General features: G+C 42.4%; 1 protein-coding gene across 1 annotated transcript; it reads right to left on the bottom strand.

The window, feature by feature from the left end:
• Window positions 1–293: 293 nt before the first annotated feature.
• Window positions 294–17,671, bottom strand: Napg (NSF attachment protein gamma). The gene is made up of 12 exons (XM_005356191.3): window positions 17,532–17,671; window positions 14,981–15,048; window positions 13,031–13,115; window positions 12,287–12,304; window positions 11,669–11,699; window positions 10,608–10,717; window positions 10,422–10,488; window positions 10,098–10,168; window positions 6,759–6,837; window positions 6,180–6,259; window positions 5,475–5,604; window positions 294–3,248 (listed from the first exon to the last, which is right to left on the bottom strand). The coding sequence occupies exons 1-12, from the start codon at window positions 17,585–17,587 to the stop codon at window positions 3,105–3,107; spliced, it is 939 nt and encodes a 312-aa protein (XP_005356248.1). The 5' UTR covers window positions 17,588–17,671; the 3' UTR covers window positions 294–3,104.
• Window positions 17,672–18,180: the final 509 nt, after the last annotated feature.

Here is an 18,180-nt window from a genome sequence, read left to right as displayed (position 1 = left end):
TTCCGAAACAATACCATTCACATTTATCTCCTCTGACCCTGTGATGAACTCTTCTTTTTGATGATATGTTCATTAGTCTTCGACTTCCCCGGTAAGCAGCCTTTACAGCAGTATGTTAGGACATAAATAACTGGTATTTTAAAAGACTCAATATACAGTAACTCTGACAAAGCAAAGCAAATGAGGACAGATAAATACTGTTGTTCTTCTGAAAGATAACTAAAATAATGTAAGTGATTAAGAAAATGTGTCCTTGAAGAGAATGAATAAGCAAATAAAACTAAAAACATTCATAGAGTCTTGGGTTTTATTTTCATAATTATCTTCCTTTAGAAGTAAACATCTAATTTCCATTAACAACATATTAATATTTTACTCACCAAAAATCTGAAAAAATATGATAATGCACAGATTCCATACACAAATACCATATTCTGCGTATTTACAAATTCAATATATTAAATGTGTTCTGTAGACTAACTTCACTTACTATACAGTAACTAAACACTAAGTGGTTCTAGCATACTCATGCAGATTTTCACTTTCATAGAGGGTGTTAAGAGTTCCGGAAAACAGTTCTTGTTGTAAACACTAGGTTTCCCAAGTCTGACTAAAACTCTCCTGAGTGCAGACTTAATGCAGGTAGAAAAATAAAATGCTAGATACATAGACCTCTGTAAAAAGAAAAAAAAAAAAAAGAAAGAAAACGTATACACATGGAGCAAAAGCCCCAAGACACCACCCAGAATAACCGACACAAAAAATGAGCTCCAGATTCTGAGCGCTGCCTCCGGACGGCGGGAGGTGTAGAACTGTCTAAACCCTCTGCTGCCTTAAAACTGAGCTGCAATGCTGCTCCACAATGCATTCATGGCTCCTTTTTTGTTTAAGATGTCTATGAGTAAAACTGACTCCCTGTAAGGTTTTACTGAATTAACAGGGGCCACACAATTGTCTAAAGAAACTTTTAAGTACTGCCAAATCTACTTTTATAGAGTATTAATTTGTTCAAATAAGCATGATGTTTCTGGTTGAATCTAAAGGTAAACACAACATTGACACCATCTTTGAAACACCAATTTCCTCTTTAAATAAAAATGCCAAATACAGCTTTAGTCATAATTTCAATGCAATTAAACATAATGAGCTGGCAACCCAAACAACTAACTCTCCAGGTAACTTAGGGGGAAAATATAAAACTTTTATTAGTGTTTTGCATCAGACCTGTAACCTGTGCAGGGACTCTACGTGACATCTACCCACTCAAGCACGCCTGGCAGAGGATGCTAGTCTGAGATCTCCCACTAGGACCAGTAACATAAAGATACTTTCCTAGATTCTGGAAAGCCAGCAAAACCAAGCATACTCTATGCAAATACGGTGTGTCACAACGCGACGGCGGTGGAGCAGGCAGTGGAGCATGACGACAGGGACGAGTCTGGTCGACACTGCCGCCTGGTGCATGCACTGCTGCGGTTTGCATCCTCTTCAGTCCACACCAGCTCTGAGAGGGTCGAAGCCATACAGGTTTAGAAAAAGAGGAATGCTTCAAAACTAACTTTTAGGGAGCTGGGCGGTGGTGGCGCATGCCTTTAATCCCAGCACTCGGGAGGCAGAGGCAGGCGGATCTCTGTGAGTTCGAGACCAGCCTGGTCTACAAGAGCTAGTTCCAGGACAGGAACCAAAGCCACAGAGAAACCCTGCCTGTCTCGAAAAACCAAAAAAAAAAAAAAAAACAAAAACAAAAAAATTAACTTTTAGGAAATAAGCATGGAAGGCCTTCTGAGGTATGAAAAGACTGGTAACCCAGTCCTAAATGTATGTCCTTCAAATGCATTGTCGCCCCCTACACACACACACACACTGGCGTTTTACTTTTTGTAGTATACAGAACAACTCATGCTAAATTATGAACTCTGAATCAGAACTGCTCTGGAGGTCAGAAATGCATACTAGACTGACAGGAACATTACCTGTCATTCTGGACTCATGCAAATGGTCTCAATTAGTCCCATTTTGGAACACAGCCAGCCTTTTTATTGTTGTTTAAAAAAAAAACACCAATACTCTGCCTTCCACATTTTGTGGTCATTTATTAAGCTAAATACTATAAGGCTTTTATCCTAAAGCTGTCTCTGAAAATACTCAGTAATTTAAATGTATCTAATATGGTGATGGATAAATTTTCTTTTCAGAATGAGACAAGTCCTCCATCCACAGGAACATTGCTTTCATTCTTACATTTTATACCCCTAAAAAGAGAACCCCAGGTCTTCCTCTCCATGTTTCTGCCATGCTTCTTCATGGTCCACAATGCTAGCTGAGGCTACTGGTACGATGCAACCACACTGACAGGACGGGAAGATAACTGTGCCAGATCTTAGTTTTTAAGTATCTAACCTGGGGCTGATACTCCACACTTGTTTAGCCTGCAGGGCGACAACCATGGTCCCAGTTCTGTGACCATCAACGATCTCCTCACCTCACCCGTGTAAGGGTGTCAGGTGTCAGCACGCACCATCACCACAGTCAGAATGGAGGGTGACACTGGAGTGCTGCCCACTGAAGACCTGCTGTCTGCCTCTCTTTTGGGCACTAAGGATGCTCTTGAGAACCTTAGTCAGAACATGCATTAGTACCATGTGACAACACGGAAAGATGGTGGGAAGAACCAGATCAGTTTTGAAATAATTATTTTTACCAAAAAAAAAAAGAAAAAAAAAAAGAAAAATCACGTTTAGAAAGAAGTAACGTTAAATAAAATACAGTGACAATTATTTAACAATAAATTACAAGAACCCATGAGAAAAGAGTATTTATGCCTATTTCCTGCCTTGCTTATAATATAATTTATCTGAAATTTATCTATACATTTTAAAATCAATTATTAAAATATGACTGCTCATTTCTGCTCTTAGAACGGAAAGTACAGAGCTTCACAGGTAGCAGACACAATGGCTGAGTTGGGGAAAGGCAAGCTAAACTTCACATATATTAACACTCAGCGTCACAATCTCCGTGAAGCAGATGACCACAGATGAGTCTTAACCCCATCAACAGGCTCGCCAGGATTCCCAGCTTCTCATCTCTCTGCAGGCAGGACACTAGCACAGGCCTCCTGAATACTCGTCTTCCTCCTCCTCAGCAGCTGTGCTGGCAGCTCCATCAGGCTTGGCCTGGGGTGTTGCTGGTGATTTTTTCTTGATTCCCCCTCCTGGGACCACTAGGCTTAAGCCCAGCTTAGCGTACTGTCAACAGTAAGACAAGTTATTAAAGCTGGAAAACTAAAATCTTGATACACAGTGTCTTAGCATCAGCTAATTATAAAAAGGACTAGGGTCGGGATGGGAAAGTGGGGACACGTGGAGAGATGGCTTAGTAGTCAAAAGGACTTGCTGCTCTTGCAGAGAATGTGAGTTCGGTTCTGAAGCCCACAAAGCGACTCACAACTATCTTTACTCTGGTTCCAGGAGGTACAATATCCCCTTCTGACTTCTGCAGGCACCCCCATATGGTGCAATATATGCAGGTAAACACTTATGTACACAAAAATAAAAACAAATCTTTTAGAGAGGTCAGCAAGATGGCTCCGTGGGTAAAAGTGTTTGCCATACAAGCTTGACAACCTGGATTTAATCCCCAGAACCCACAGAAGGAAAGAAGGAAAAGCAACCTCACACAGTTGGCCTGTCCTCCACATGTGTGCTGTGGCACCTGTGCCCATTCACACTTCATACATGCACAGAGCAATAAATACTAGTCATCCATCCCCAGGAACTAGTATTCTGAGAGAAATGCCCTGTCATTAGACCAAGGTACGGCGGCTCACAGTTGTGGATGGATCAAGTATGTACTAACTGGGGACCTGGAGATAATATGGACATACCCATAAAACTTCTAGTAGTTATGAAGAAAAAACCTGAGTAAATGAGAGTGTAAATTAGGAACAATTTAAAAATTACAAATTTGGAGCTGGGAAGAGAACTCAGTTAGTAAAGGTCTTGTTTTTCATGCCTGAAGACCATAGTTTGATCTCCAGAACCTACACTTTTAAAAAAATGGGCTAGAGAGATGGTACAGTGGTTAAGAGCACTGACTGCTCTTCCAGAGGTCCCGAGAACCCACACAAAAGACAAATGTAGTGACAAAAGCCTATAGTACCATCACTGGGGAGGCAGAGCCAGGAGGATCCCTGGCTTGCTGGCCAGCCAGATAACCAAATCAATGAGCTCTAGGTTCGGACTGTCTCAAAACAAGGTGGACACTGTTGATGGAGGAAGGTCATTGGTTAATTATAATAAAGAAACTGCTTGGCCCTCATAGGTTAAAACATAGGTGGGAGGTTTAAACAGAATGGAATGCTGGGAGGAAGAGGAAGTGAGCTCAGAGGCCATGCTCCCCTCTCCCGGGCAGACACGATGAAGCAAGCCGCCATGTCAGACATGCTGAATCTTTCCTGGTGAGACTGGTGTTACTTAGATTACTAAAAATGGGTTAGGCAAAATATGAGAATTAGCCCGTAAGAGGCTAGAGCTAGTTGGCCAAGCAGTGTTTAAAAGAATATAATTTGTGTGTTGTTATTTCGGGTTTAAAGCTAGCCAGGCGACCAGGAGCTGGGGCGGCAGGAATGCAGCCCGCAGCTCCTACAACACACTGTTGAGGAAGATACCGCATACGTATTATTATGACACAAGGATGCTTTCAAAAGCGCATAAGCAGCTTGGTAGAGTGGTGCACACTTGGACTTCCTGCACTACTTCAGGGTACTGAGGCAAGAAGGCTGTAAGTTCAAGGCTAGGTGGTACTATACACCAGTGAGACCAAGAAGAAAAAAAGAAAAGTATGTGTAAGAATTTACCTATAATAAAAAAAAGATTATTGTTTCTTTACCTCTATCATTATAAGAAAATTCAAGATCTTAATTTGATATTGTGACAGAACTCTAAGGTTAGTAATCAGATAAATATACAGAAGGACTGAGGAAAAAGGTTGCGAGCTGTGGCTCACTCAAGTGGAAGGCTATCTCTCACAGAAGACCAGAGGATTCTTCACAACAGTCTAGTGGACAAACTGAGCTCTTCCACTTCACAGGCTAGGGTTGAAGATGACTAATAGCAGCCTGTCTCACACAGCTCTCACAGACACGGGATGCCCACAGGCCTACAGCTACCCAGGATGGCCTCTTTCAGGTAAAAAACCTAATAGCAACTGGATAAAACAAGAAACAGGGCAGGAGAAAAGAGGGAAGAAATGGGGCTGAATTTATAATATGCACATGACAACACAGACAGGAAGCAAGTAAGCAGTCCTGAGCGCATACAGTAGCTACACCTACACAGGGTAAAGTTCAACTAGATTGGCTGGCTCCTTTACGAGCACAGTGAAAAACACAGGTATAGAGGTAGAAAGCTCTCCAGTCCACAGGGGGAGAATCTCTTCAAGAAGAGGAGAGCTGACCCAAAAGGCCCACTTACGTCATTGTCCATGTACTTGAAAAGGGGTGAGTTGCAGACATCTGACACCTGATCTTGGTCTTGCTGGTCATACCCCTCCAGGAGCTGTTCCAGCGCAGCACAGTCTTCACTGCCATTAAACCCTGGGATGCTACGGAAGCACAAATCACACTTCAGCTCTGCCTTGAGACTCCTTCTGTTCCCATCAAGGGCAGGAGAAGGTCTGCAGACATTCTGATGGTTACAAGTGTTACGGTGCTACTGGCAACCAGTGGGTGGAGACCAAGGATGCCACTAGGAATCCTACAGTGCACAAGACACTTGCACAGTAATAAATGACCAATACTCATCCATGACCCCATCTGACTTGCAACATATCACACAGAAATTCTCCTTTGTTGTTGTCATTTAAAAGGCAAAGATAACGAAGTAACGAAAATCATTCTGGGGACAGCATAAGCAGAAAAGCAACTTGTAAAACTGGTACCATAACTGCTGATTGGCAAACCCTAAGTGGGAGGTAGAACTGGAGTTCAGCTCTGTAGTAAGGGCTTGCTCAGCACACACAAAACACACACAACAAAACAACGGAACCCAGCAATGGCAGTCTTATCTCTTAGAAGATTTGTAAAAGTTTCATGGCAAAAACAAAACTTGTCTAGGTATTGATGTTAATTCAAGAAATAGGAAAGTCAATACCAGTCAGTGAAAACAGCCAGACCTTACCTGTAGCTCTCCCTGACACACCTCTCTGCAGCCACATAATCATTTCTGTGTAGATGAACCAAGACCTGAGCAATTGTTTTCTGAAACGAGAGGGAAGGCTGTGATGCAGCTGCAGCTCTATGACCAGAGCTCAACCTAAACCAAGTGGGGGTGGGAGGCTCCTCCCGAGCCCCTCCAGTTTCAGGGAGGAGGGCTCTTCTGGAGTTTTTGCTGCAGTCTCTCCTGCCCAGCGCCATGACGAGGGGCATCTCTCAGGGCAAGGGACAAGAGGAGACAGAGCTCCCAGGAAGGCATGCTCCTGAGCTGCTGGCTTCATCCAAGCACTGGGCGCCATCTGCAGGCCACCCATTTTTATTTACTGTCCGGAGTCTGAAGTGAATACTTTTAGTGTTTTGTTGAAAATTTTATTGAACGAAAGGATGGCTAGGATGGTTTTCTCCATCATGGTCAGAAGCATAAAGATCATAAATTATTGATTTATAGAAACAGACAAATATCCATAGGATCTTAGCTTAAATACTTTATACCAATGTGTAAAATATCTAAAGTGAAGTCAAGCCAGACATATTCAAAGAATACCTTATAACATGTTGGATAATTCTCAATTTCCTTATAAATATTTTTTTCTTTCTGAATAGACAGTGCAGCCTCATCAAACCTAAAGACAAAAGAAAGAAACGTCAAGGAGGGCAGATGTGAAGCCCTCTGCAGGTGCCACTGCTACACTGCCCTGTAGCACAGACTTTTGAGGACAGCATTTTGTCAGCTGCTCCACAGTGGTGTTCCCATTGGTTGCACTCATCAGACTTTTCTCTCAAATGCCTGACTCCCTCTGAGGCATGAGGGCAATGCAAAGGAAATGAAAGGTTAACATGAAAGAGGTTTTTAAATTTGGTAAAATCACGCATTAATATGCTCCTAACTACCTCAATAAGCAGCTCTGTGAAGTTTTCTAGACAATCTGGACGCATCACCAGGCTTCCTTCCATCTACAGTAAAAACATCAGGGTGCCCTGACCACTCCTTTATCTGCCATGTGTCCTCACTCCCTGCACTGCTGCTCGGGGATCCCAGCAAGCTAACCCAGGCTTTCTGTAGGCCCAGCATACCTCCCACACCTTGATTTCAGCCTGTTGAGACCCCAGTAGAGACTTCTGACCACGGAATCCGTGAGATTACATAATGCTGTTTTAAAGAGCTAGGGCTGTGGCAGTCCGCTATACAAACAGAAAAAGTAATGAAAGGAGGCCTCCCATGTGCTCACATCTCTCATGACTGTGAGCATGAGCAGCACAGACCCTGTAGAAATAAAATTACAGGAACCAGACTGTTTCATTTCTATGGAAATCTCACTATTGGAAGCTTTCCACATCTTACAAATACAACAGTGTATCTGAAAAAGAACAGTTAACCTTATCAATATAAGATATACTCATACTCCATCTCTAAATATGTTTGGCATATATTTTATAATATGTAGTCATCATGAAAAAAAACTTACTTTAGCCTTGGAAAGGAACTGATCCAGTCCCGAATTTCTTGAAAAACTACACCTACGGCCTTTACTGTCACTGCAGAGATACGGGCAAGTTTAAACTGAGATACGTGTCTCCTTTAAGTCATGCAAAACAGACAAGTGGGGTGACTATTCTCTTAATGAGATGATGTCCTTCTCCTTCTTAGAATTCCCACCCCCAGAGCAGTCCCTATAAGCAGCTGTGTAGCGTGATTTTTTTTTTTTTTTACCTTTTTTTCTGTCTCTTCTAGTTGTTGGCCAGAACCCAGATTAATAGAAATGGGTTAATTTAAGATATAAGAGCTAGGTAGAAATACACCTAAGCTGTTGACCAAGCAGTGCTGTAATTAACACAATTTTAAATGTGATTATTTGGGTCAGGGCGGCCAGGAAATGTAAGCGAGTCACCGGCTACATGAAGAGGTTAACCACACCCTAAAGGACACAAGAATAAATAATCCCAGTGTATCAACAGTAAATCGGGGTGGGGATGCCGATGACAGCACAACAAAGTAACAAGAAACAACGCTGCTCATTAATAAACCTCAGCCTTAATGGTCTTAATTCTTCCATAAAAAGATAGGCTAACAGACTGGATTACAAAATCAGGATTCTTCTTTCTGCTACATCTAAGAAACAGACTTGACCATCAAAAATAGATATCACCTTGGGATTAAAGGATAGGTTATTCTAAACAGATGGACCAAAGAATCAAGTAGATGTAAGCCATTTTAATATCTGGCAAAAAAAAAAAAAGACTTCAAACCAAAACTAATTAGAAGAGAACACTACATACTAATCACAAGAGAAATCCAAGAGGATATTACAATTCTAAACATTTATGCACTGAACACATTGGCACCCAGGTTCATAAAAGACACATTACCAGGGTTAAAATCACATGTCAGCCCTCACACAGTGATGGTGAGTGAGCTCAATACAGAGCTCTCACCAACAGACAGATGGTCTACACAAAACTAAACAGAGAAACACTAGCTAAATAATGGCCTAAATCAAATGGATCTAACATAATCTACAGAACATCCATCCAAACTCTAAAGAATCTACCTTCTCCTCAGCAGCTCATGGACCTTCCCCCAAAATGACAGTCAGATACTAGGTCAGAAAGCAAATCTCAACAGATACAAGAAAACTGAAACACTACCATACCCATCTGATCACCACGGATTAAAGTTGAATACCAAAAACAACAGAAACGTCAGAAAGTACATAATCTCATAGAAACTGAACAATTCTGTCAAAACAGGAATCAAGAAGAAAATTAAAAACTTATAAGAAGTGAATGAAAATGAAAACAGAACATCTCCAAACCAATAGGTCACAACGAAGGCAGTTCTAAGAGGCAAGTTCATAGTACTAAATACGTATATCAAAAAACTCGAGATTTCATATTGGTAGCTTAATGACACACCTGGCAGCTCTAGAAAAACAAGAAGAAATAATATCCAAAGGGGAGACAGGAAGAAACAATAAAACCGGGCAGAAATTAACGAAACAGAAACAACAACAAAAATACCAATAAAAAGAATCAATTAAAGGAAGAGTTGGTTCTTTGAGAAAAATCATTAAGATTGATAAAACATTAGCCATATTAACTAAAAGAGACATAAGATCCAAATGAACAAAATTAGACATGAAAAGGGCAACATTACAACAGAAACTAAGGAAATTCAGAGAATCATGAGGACATACTTCAAAAATCTTTATTATACCAAGCTATAAAATCTAAAAGACATGGATCAATGTCTTGGTACATTTGACCTAACGAAAGTTAAGTCAAGATAATACAAGCAACTGAAACAGACTCATAACCACTAGTGATATAGAGGCCGTATTTAGGAAATCTCCTAACCAAAAATATCCCAGGGTCAATTGTATTCAGCAAAGAATTCTATCAGACCTTCAGAGAATTAATGTCAATATGCCTCAATTTATTCCACAGTGCAGAAACTGAAGGAACATTTCTTAATTCTTTTTGTGAAGCCACTATATAGATCAATACCCCTTAAGAATATAGATGTAAATGTTCTCAATGAAATACTTGCAAACCAAATCCAAGAACATATGAAAAAAAATTAAAGAAATATATATATAGTGGAAAATACTAAATATCCCATTTAATGACACAACTGTATCAAAAGCTGTGGATTTTCATGGGTTTCATGGGTTCCAAGTAGTGTGATGGGAGACCACAGCAACTCCTCTTTCACTTCACGGAGTTACCGTTAGGCAACAAAAGCATGACACAGTTTGGAATTATGATAGAAAACAGGTTTTAAATCTACGTGCCTACTCTCAGGAGATGGTCACCTTTCCAGTGTTTGTCCGGTGTAGACAAGCTATAGCCAAGGCTGTTTACAAGTCGCAAATGTAAGCCGTACCTTCGTCCTCGCACCAGCAGTCGGGAGGCCTTTCCCAGAAGTTCCACTGCCTGCCGGAGGCGCTCCTCATTCTGCAGGAATCAGAGAAGGGAGTGTGGGCAGAGTTACTGTGGAACTCTGCTGACCCTGCAACAGCAACTGCACAAAGCCATGGCCAAGGATGGCAGCACCAATGCTGCTAGGCCATTCACTAACCTCTAGAGGAAAGAAGGCATCGAGCTGCGACACAGAAAAACCTTAAAAAGCACTCACTGCATTTTTCTTTTCCTATATATTATGAATGAAAATATTATGAGTAATTAAAGAAATAAAATTCTAACTTACTTCGAACACATTGGCTGTCTGCTGATACAACTGCACAGCCTTCTCCGGATCGACATTTTCTATGAGCCTGAATTAGACAGAAAATACAATCTGTGAGAATTAAGAAATTGTTTCTTAAAGGACTTTACAAGACAAAAGGAGCCCTCTGCAAAGCCAGGGCATCCCACAACAGCCCTGTGCACTCACTTTCCAGCTCGCTCCAAGGCCATGGCCGCTGTATCAGGGGTGCCATTCTCCAGGTACATCATGCTGGCTTTCTCGATCAGCTGGACGGCCTCAGGCAGTTTCTGCATCTCCTTCAGGAAAAGCATGGAGCACAGGCACAAAATGTCTCAACTTAAGAAATGGAGTTTTAACACCTGGAAATTCCATGATTTTACCCACAAACTTCTTGACACACATACAGCACTACAGAGTAGGTACCATCTGAGATCTAGGTCTAAAATCAACAACAAAAAGCCCAACATACAGGTACATGTCAGGAACTACCAGTCACCAGTCTAGCTAACCTGCGAGTGTCAGGCCAGAGACCTGGTCTCAAAAAAGAAGGTGAGTGGCAGAAGACACCAAATGTTGAGCTCTGGCTTGTGTACAAACACACACACACACACACACACACACACACCCACCCACACACACACACACACACACACACACAAACACACACACTTAACCCATTTCAATAGCTAAAACAGAATAGTAACCCCTAACCTGCTATTAAGAAGCATAAATGTAGCACATCAGTCAAAACATTCCATTGTTCCATTCAAAAGGAATAAAATAAAGTGGCAATAGCTAGTTTGAGACTCTCCTGACTTCAGCCTGACACTGATATTTATAAACCAAAAAATTAATAAAGCTAATTTTCCTTTCCATAACCTACAAATAATTTAACAAAACAAACAAACAAACAAACATCCGTGTAAAATAGTTTTACTACATCAGCCACCCTCAGGCTGTCTCCAGCAGCGCCCTCTCCTGGCTGCAGGCTTCCCTCCCAATCCACTGCCTTTCACAGGGTACTTTCAATCCTCTATAGGAATTGCCACAGGACGCTCACCATGGGTCCAATTAGCACTAACCTGGGCAAGACATCTTAATACAGCCTTTGCTCCCACTCCCACACCCTCACCCTCACCCCTTCTTGCTTTACAGGGAAGAAACTTGTCAACTTCAACATGAACTCTGCCTTGACAGCTTGCGAGTTCTCTTTACCCGCACAGCTGTTCTGAAACAGTATCACTAACCTTCAACATCATGCCAGCTTGCTCGTAAGCTCTGCAAAGAGAATACAATTTCTCTGATGAGACCTTAACAAAGAGGGAGAGAGCTTCAGGTGAAGATGCTGGTCACCTGACCAGCAGAAAGGAGCTCAAGCACGTGTGTCACTCCGGGCCGTACCGCCACACTAGAGTGCCATGCATTTCCTTTCATTCATTTGCTTTTTAGAGCACTGATGCCTTAGGAACACCAAACACTAAACTGAGTTTATTCAGCAAAATTAAGTCTGTCTCAGGAAGGCTAAAAGACAAGCCCAATTCTTAGTTTAAAGCAAATGAATATGCGCCACCAAAGGAGAGCGCTCCCATCTCTTCCATGGGCACCTGGCAACCAATAAATAAAGGGAGAATTCAAGTCACCTGGGTTTTCACAAGCAAAACATTATGCAGAATTTAAAAATCTTTCTTACTAGGAGACACTTGGACTTTAAAGTTCAGCTGATGGCTAAAACAAATGAAAATAATTATCTTAATTAAATTTATATAAGTATTTAAAAACACAGAGCTTGAGGGAAAGTTCTCAGCTTAGAGAGATCAACTTTTAAAACATCTGCAAACACATAAGAAGGGTGAAAAGTTACTTACTTGGCAGCATGAAAAAGACTGAATGAAGACAACGATGTCAAAATTAAGGAAAACAGAAGAAATCAATGGTCTTCAGAGACCAAGTCACTGGTCTGTGTTTCCAAAGACAAATCCTACGAGTAAAGCAGCGATACCCAGCGCTGCTGCTGGCTCTGACCACCCCAACACTGACAAACACTGCGAAGAACTTTAAACTACTACACCAACAGGATGAAGTGCAAGAATACTAAGACTACATTTGCATGGGAGATAGAATGGACATTTATAATTGGTAGCCCTTATGACACACCAAGAACATTTCGTTCTAGAATGTTTATAAATCTTCAAAGACCCGGGGAAGTCTATTTTCCCCAAAGCAGATTATGCATTTTCAATAGCTGTACTTTCACTTTCTTTTTCGGCACAAGCCTAGAAACCTCATTCCCTTCATCTCAAGTCAAATCCCTGTCAACAAAGCCAGGAGCAGGAGGAAATAATAGGCAAATGTGGCTGCTCATACCAACATGTGCTCAGAAACACTCACTGAATCCCCCATGACTATAAAGCGCACACTGCCCATCCTTCCCTGAATCCCCCATGACTATAAAGCGCACACTGCCCATCCTTCCCTGAATCCCCCATGACTATAAAGCACACACTGCCTCTTCTTCTCTAACTGAAAAGCATTTCATTTCAAACACTCAAGGGAAAGGTGGTGTCAAAATCTAGCTGTTTCATTTCCTTTTAAAGCTAAAAAAAAGATACGCCCTGTTATTTTCATGGGCAACAGCTTCCCGTAGGCAGGCATCTTTTGCTTGCTCAAATTGTTTGGCATTTTTAAAAGCAACAGCTGAAACAAGAAAAGAAAAAAAGTAAGACTTTCTATTTCCATCATCAACCGTCCTCAAATGAATCATTACCCAACTCTGCGTTATGTGAGAAATAAAATACAGATTTCAAATAGGGGGCTTCATAAAAATGTGAAATATTACTTTTATCTAAAGCAAGTTATAATCTTTCTGAGTACACTTTTAGAAGCCTTTTAAAGTTTTAATTGTTGACTTTTAGCAACACATTGGTGCTGCTTCCACTGAATACCAAGAGCTCCTTCTAGAACCTGCTCCACCCAAGAGCACACCTCACTCCCAGCTTCTTTCCTTCCAGCCCACGACTACTGACAAACCGAAGCCCAATCAACACATCAGTTCTGTAATACATCTTTCCTTTGGACAGTCTTTAAGTGCCAACAAGTCATTTGCTTTTCTATTTAGTTAACTACACCACTTACAATGGGGGCTCACAATCAGGATGGCCCTGAAAGACAATATTAGTCTTTGGAAAATTCATCAAAGGTGGATTATGAAAAGTAGAAAGCACAGTGACTGAAGGAAGTGTGTCTTTGTTTTGTCATCTGAGACAGGGTCTCCACACCTGTACCCCCTAGTGGAGGACTCAACTATGCAGCCTTGACTAACCTCCGCTTGAACAGATCCTCCTGCCTCAGCCTCCCTCTAGATAGTGTGCTCAACTATTATTTCTTAAAACCACACTCTCAGAGAACTCTTTAACCAAGTGTTGAAAACAAACAGAATATTCAACTACGCCTATTCTTGCTTGTTCCAACTTTGTTTTTTTATAAAGACTATAAAATATCCCCAACAATCCATATAAATCTCAAGTTTAAACAAATTTATCTTTAAATACAAAATACATGTAATTTGCAGAATGTAAGAAACAAAACTTACACAATATTTAAACACAAGGCTAAAGACTTCTGTTCTCCTTTCAAGTAGAAAATAAACCCATGCATAATAAAGGTAGTTTCAAGGTACCTGGTTTGTTTGTTTGGTTGTTTAGTTATTTATTTGGAGATAAACTGAAACTAAAATTTGGTGGAAAGTACTTGCTCTGGAGATCTCAAAGCCAGGCTCACTAACATCGTCACAGATGAAAATGTGCTTGAGGAACTCAAACCTGCGGTGGTTAAAGGCGTGTGCATGGAGATCGGAGACCATGTGTGGGAGTCAGACCCCTCTGTCTGCACGTGGATCCAAACTCAGTTGTGGGCTCAGCAGCAAGCACCTTCACTCTGAGCCATCACACGAGTCTCAAAATTATCTTTTACTACGTTCTATCAAAATGACAGTAGCCTTTCAGGGCTATCATATCATTTCTTAATAAAACTAAACTTGTACTGAATTCCCTTCGTTGCATATTTCAGGTATTTTATGCTTATAGACAGGTGAATTTACTGAAATGCGCACAAAGGTTTTAACTCTTTGTGAACATGTGTTTCTAAAAATGAAGCTCATAAACGTTAATGTGGGAAAACACAAGGTCTGCAGATCTCCTCTTTTTAGTGTAAAAATTAAAGAATACCCTTTACTCAACAGCAGGAAGTCTAAGACGGAAGCATGCAACACTCATGGACTCCAGTGAATGAAGCTGGCACCCACAGAAGCAATGCTAAGAGCTGGACTGCAGACACTACCCCATGTCTGGTATCAGGACCCAGGACGAGAACTGACTCAGCACTCGCCAGATCTGCAGAGGGTAAGTCCAGGAAAATGCCCAGGCCTGTGCAGCTGTTCTGCTTTGCTCTTCTGTTCTAACTAGTAAAGTTGACAAGAACCATTGAAATTATTACGCTAAGACAAAGTTATCCGATTATGCTAATGATATACACAAGAGCAAGAGGACTCCAGTCACAAATACCTGCTTTTCCATATTCAGAAGCAGCACTATCGTAGTCTGGCTTCCATTTTAAAAACCCAGTTTTCAGGCTAGAATTAAAGAGAGACATTTCTTAATAAAAGGTACCATCAGGGACAGGTCCCCACCTTCTCAACTCTTTCTTGACTATTCATAATAAATGTACCCTCGCCTCTGCCATCCCCACCCATCACAAATGCAGTTTTCCTCCTTCTGAAATGCCTATATACCATCCAAACAGAACAAGCATGGTCCCCAGACCAGCGGCATCAACACTGCCTACCCCAGATCTACACAGCCAGAAACTGCCTGGGTGGGTGCCACAAGTAGACTGTCCTTTGCAGCAGAGCGGCTACTGGGAAGAGGACAAGTAAAGACCCGTGAGCACCTGGTATACCAAGAGACTGCAGAGACTAAGGGACAACATTCAGACGGGAAACCCGGGGAGTAAAGCAAAGGCTGCGTGAGAGTCAGCAGCCAATGGGTGGGAGGGAGAAAGAGGAGAGTATTAGGACAACGGAGAGAAATGGCGGTCCAGGATTGACGCTGGCCTAGAAGCCAGAGCAAAGGGCACCCAGTATTGAGTGTTTATCTTTCTTGCCTTTTTTTCTTTTGCAGCATTCTGTTTTTATTTTAAAAATAATTTCAAACTAATCCAGTAGGTCTCATACTTGGGTGTGTGTAAGAATTGCTGAAGGCCGTCTTATATTCTACATTTCAACTCAATTAGTGAAAGCCTGCTTACATATAACACTGCTTCATATGAATCCAGGGGCTAATGAGAGACGGGGTTCTTAGAAGCACACCCTTCACAGGTCCACAGAAGTTCCTGTGACCCATGTATCAACTATCCAGAGCCTAACTCTGAAGTTACTTTTCTCTGTAAAATATATTTAGTATACTTAACACGCAACATACACATACATACTATAACAATATTGAAGTGTGTAAACAGATGTTCAAGTTTGTGAAGAGTTTCATCTCTGGGAGAAATAAAATCCTTCAAATTACAAGTAATGTCTAATGTATAAAATTGAAATAAGCAGCAGAGCGAAATTCCAGCTCTGCCCGTCATGAAAGCACCTATTACGCCCTATAGTAACATGATTATGGAAGTCTCACCCAAACAAGTTATAATCATTCAATGTGCTGGAGAGATTTTAAAAACTGCCGATCACCCCCAGGCAGTAGAGCATCACTAGTTAGAAATGAAGGCCCTGTTAATGTCACTTTGATGTCTAACCTGTTATGAGCCTTGACTGTTTTTGTCCTAAGACTCAGTAAGAAAACTTCCCTAAGACAAAGAAAGTGGTGAGAGCTACTGCCATCAGAAAATAGAGTATAATCGACTACCTCTCCTACACTCTTGGCCCATTTTCCCTGCCACCCCACTGCTTTTCTACCTAGAGCAACTTCAAACACCCTTCAGACCTGAATCCAATACACCCCGACCGCAGGCACAAGCCTGTCGGGGCATCTATGACCCCACCTCGACTGAAGGCCCCTCCCACCACTCTTCTCCCAGCAGAGACACCTAGAAGCCAAAGGCTCAGCTCCATACACAGCTGCCGTGAGGATTAGTTAAGGCTATTACAGAAAGGGTGCCAATCTCGATTCCTATTGTTCCGTTAACTCAGTCGGGTCGATCACTTCTCCCTGAAGTTCACATAATGCAACTTTATTGTGGCTGACAGCACATGCTCTGGTCTTTTATGTTTGCTCCCACCAGCAACACGGATTGTTGAGATCACCCTCCGCACCGATAGCTGCCTTCCAAGCCACTGGAGGAAATGTGGTATAAAAGAAAGAGCCTTGGGATTTCCACTGCGTAAACCTGGCCCTGTTCTGTTCAGCTAGGCAGCCTTGGACAGGTCTCCAGAAAATTTCTGGCAGCCTCTGTTTCTCCTTTGTAAAGAGAGGACTTCTATTTGGAAAGTTGGTAAGATCTTGCTTAGTTTATGGTGCCCCTAAAAGTGTACTAAGAAACTTCTTATAGTCGATAATCGCTAACTGTGTATGTTGTAATTCACGGAAATGGGTTATAGGGTCATGTTAGTGTCAAAATAAGGAGAATTCACAATTTCCAGTACAGCTGGGTTCCTACTGAGCCCGGAACCAGGTGGTGGCACACCCACAGGGCTAAGGATGCAGAGACCTTGTACCCCAGGGAACAGGACGTCTAAGGGTGAGAGGTCCCAGAATTAGTCTACACCCCGCATGGCACAAGGTCTCTTTCCTAGCAGTGGCTCCCCACCGGGCGATTTCATCCGTGGGGTCACTTCTGGCTGTCATGAAAAGGAAACAAGGTGGCCACCCCTGAGCCCGCAACTACTCTACGAGCAGAGCGGCCGCAAACCCTCGGGAAACCGCGCCGGGCAGACGTGTCTGTGATGCAGATGCCGAGGCGCAGGCCCGCACCGCCGACTGCAGGGGATTGACCCAGAAGGAACGGCGCCGCCCGGGGACGCGGACAGCATCACGGCCCTCCCTCCCGATCCGCCCACGCGCACGGCCAAGGGGCGCGGGTCACTAGCCCAGCTGCAACTCCACGTACTACTTCTCTGCCTTCGCCAGATGCTCCAGCCCCTCGTTTATCTTCTGGGCTGCCATGGCCTCGGTCACTTGCTGACGCGAAGAGCGAAGCCACCTAGTGCCCCTCAAACCTCAGGAGCGTCGGGGTGGGAACACCGCGAAGGGAGCCGGGAAGGGCGCCTACGGAAAGCGAAGAGCTCAAATTTCCTGTGGCGAAGCTGGCCCGGAAAAGGGCCGGGATGGGAGGGGTAATCGCGCGCGAGCGCAGTGTTGCGGAACTGGCCCGGTGGGGCTTTAACTGTGGTTGGGTGCTAAAGTAGTGCGTTCTTTAGAACATTTGTTACTGTACTCGACAAATATTTAAGGAGCAACTAATATAAGTCAAGTACTGGTCTCATTTAGTACCAAAAAGCAAAAAACACTCCTCCCACACGGAACCCAGCTTCTCCACGCTGTGAAAATGCTGGGATGCAATTTATTAGTTTCTCCCTACAACATCTAGGATGGTATTTGTGCATCATTCGCCTTTCATGATTTTCGTTTTATAAGACCGGGTCTCACTGTGTTTCCTCCTACATCCACTTCATAGTGGATTAATATGTCTCCCATTACAGCCTTTGAATAATAGTTCTAGTTATATATCAGTCAATAAAGAAAACAGGTTGTAACCC

Source organism: Microtus ochrogaster, chromosome 18, assembly GCF_000317375.1.
Source record: "Microtus ochrogaster isolate Prairie Vole_2 chromosome 18, MicOch1.0, whole genome shotgun sequence".
In the NCBI taxonomy this organism is placed as follows: domain Eukaryota; kingdom Metazoa; phylum Chordata; class Mammalia; order Rodentia; family Cricetidae; genus Microtus; species Microtus ochrogaster.
The sequence above is the reverse complement of the archived record's forward strand: the minus strand, read 5'-3'. Positions and strand labels throughout refer to the sequence as shown.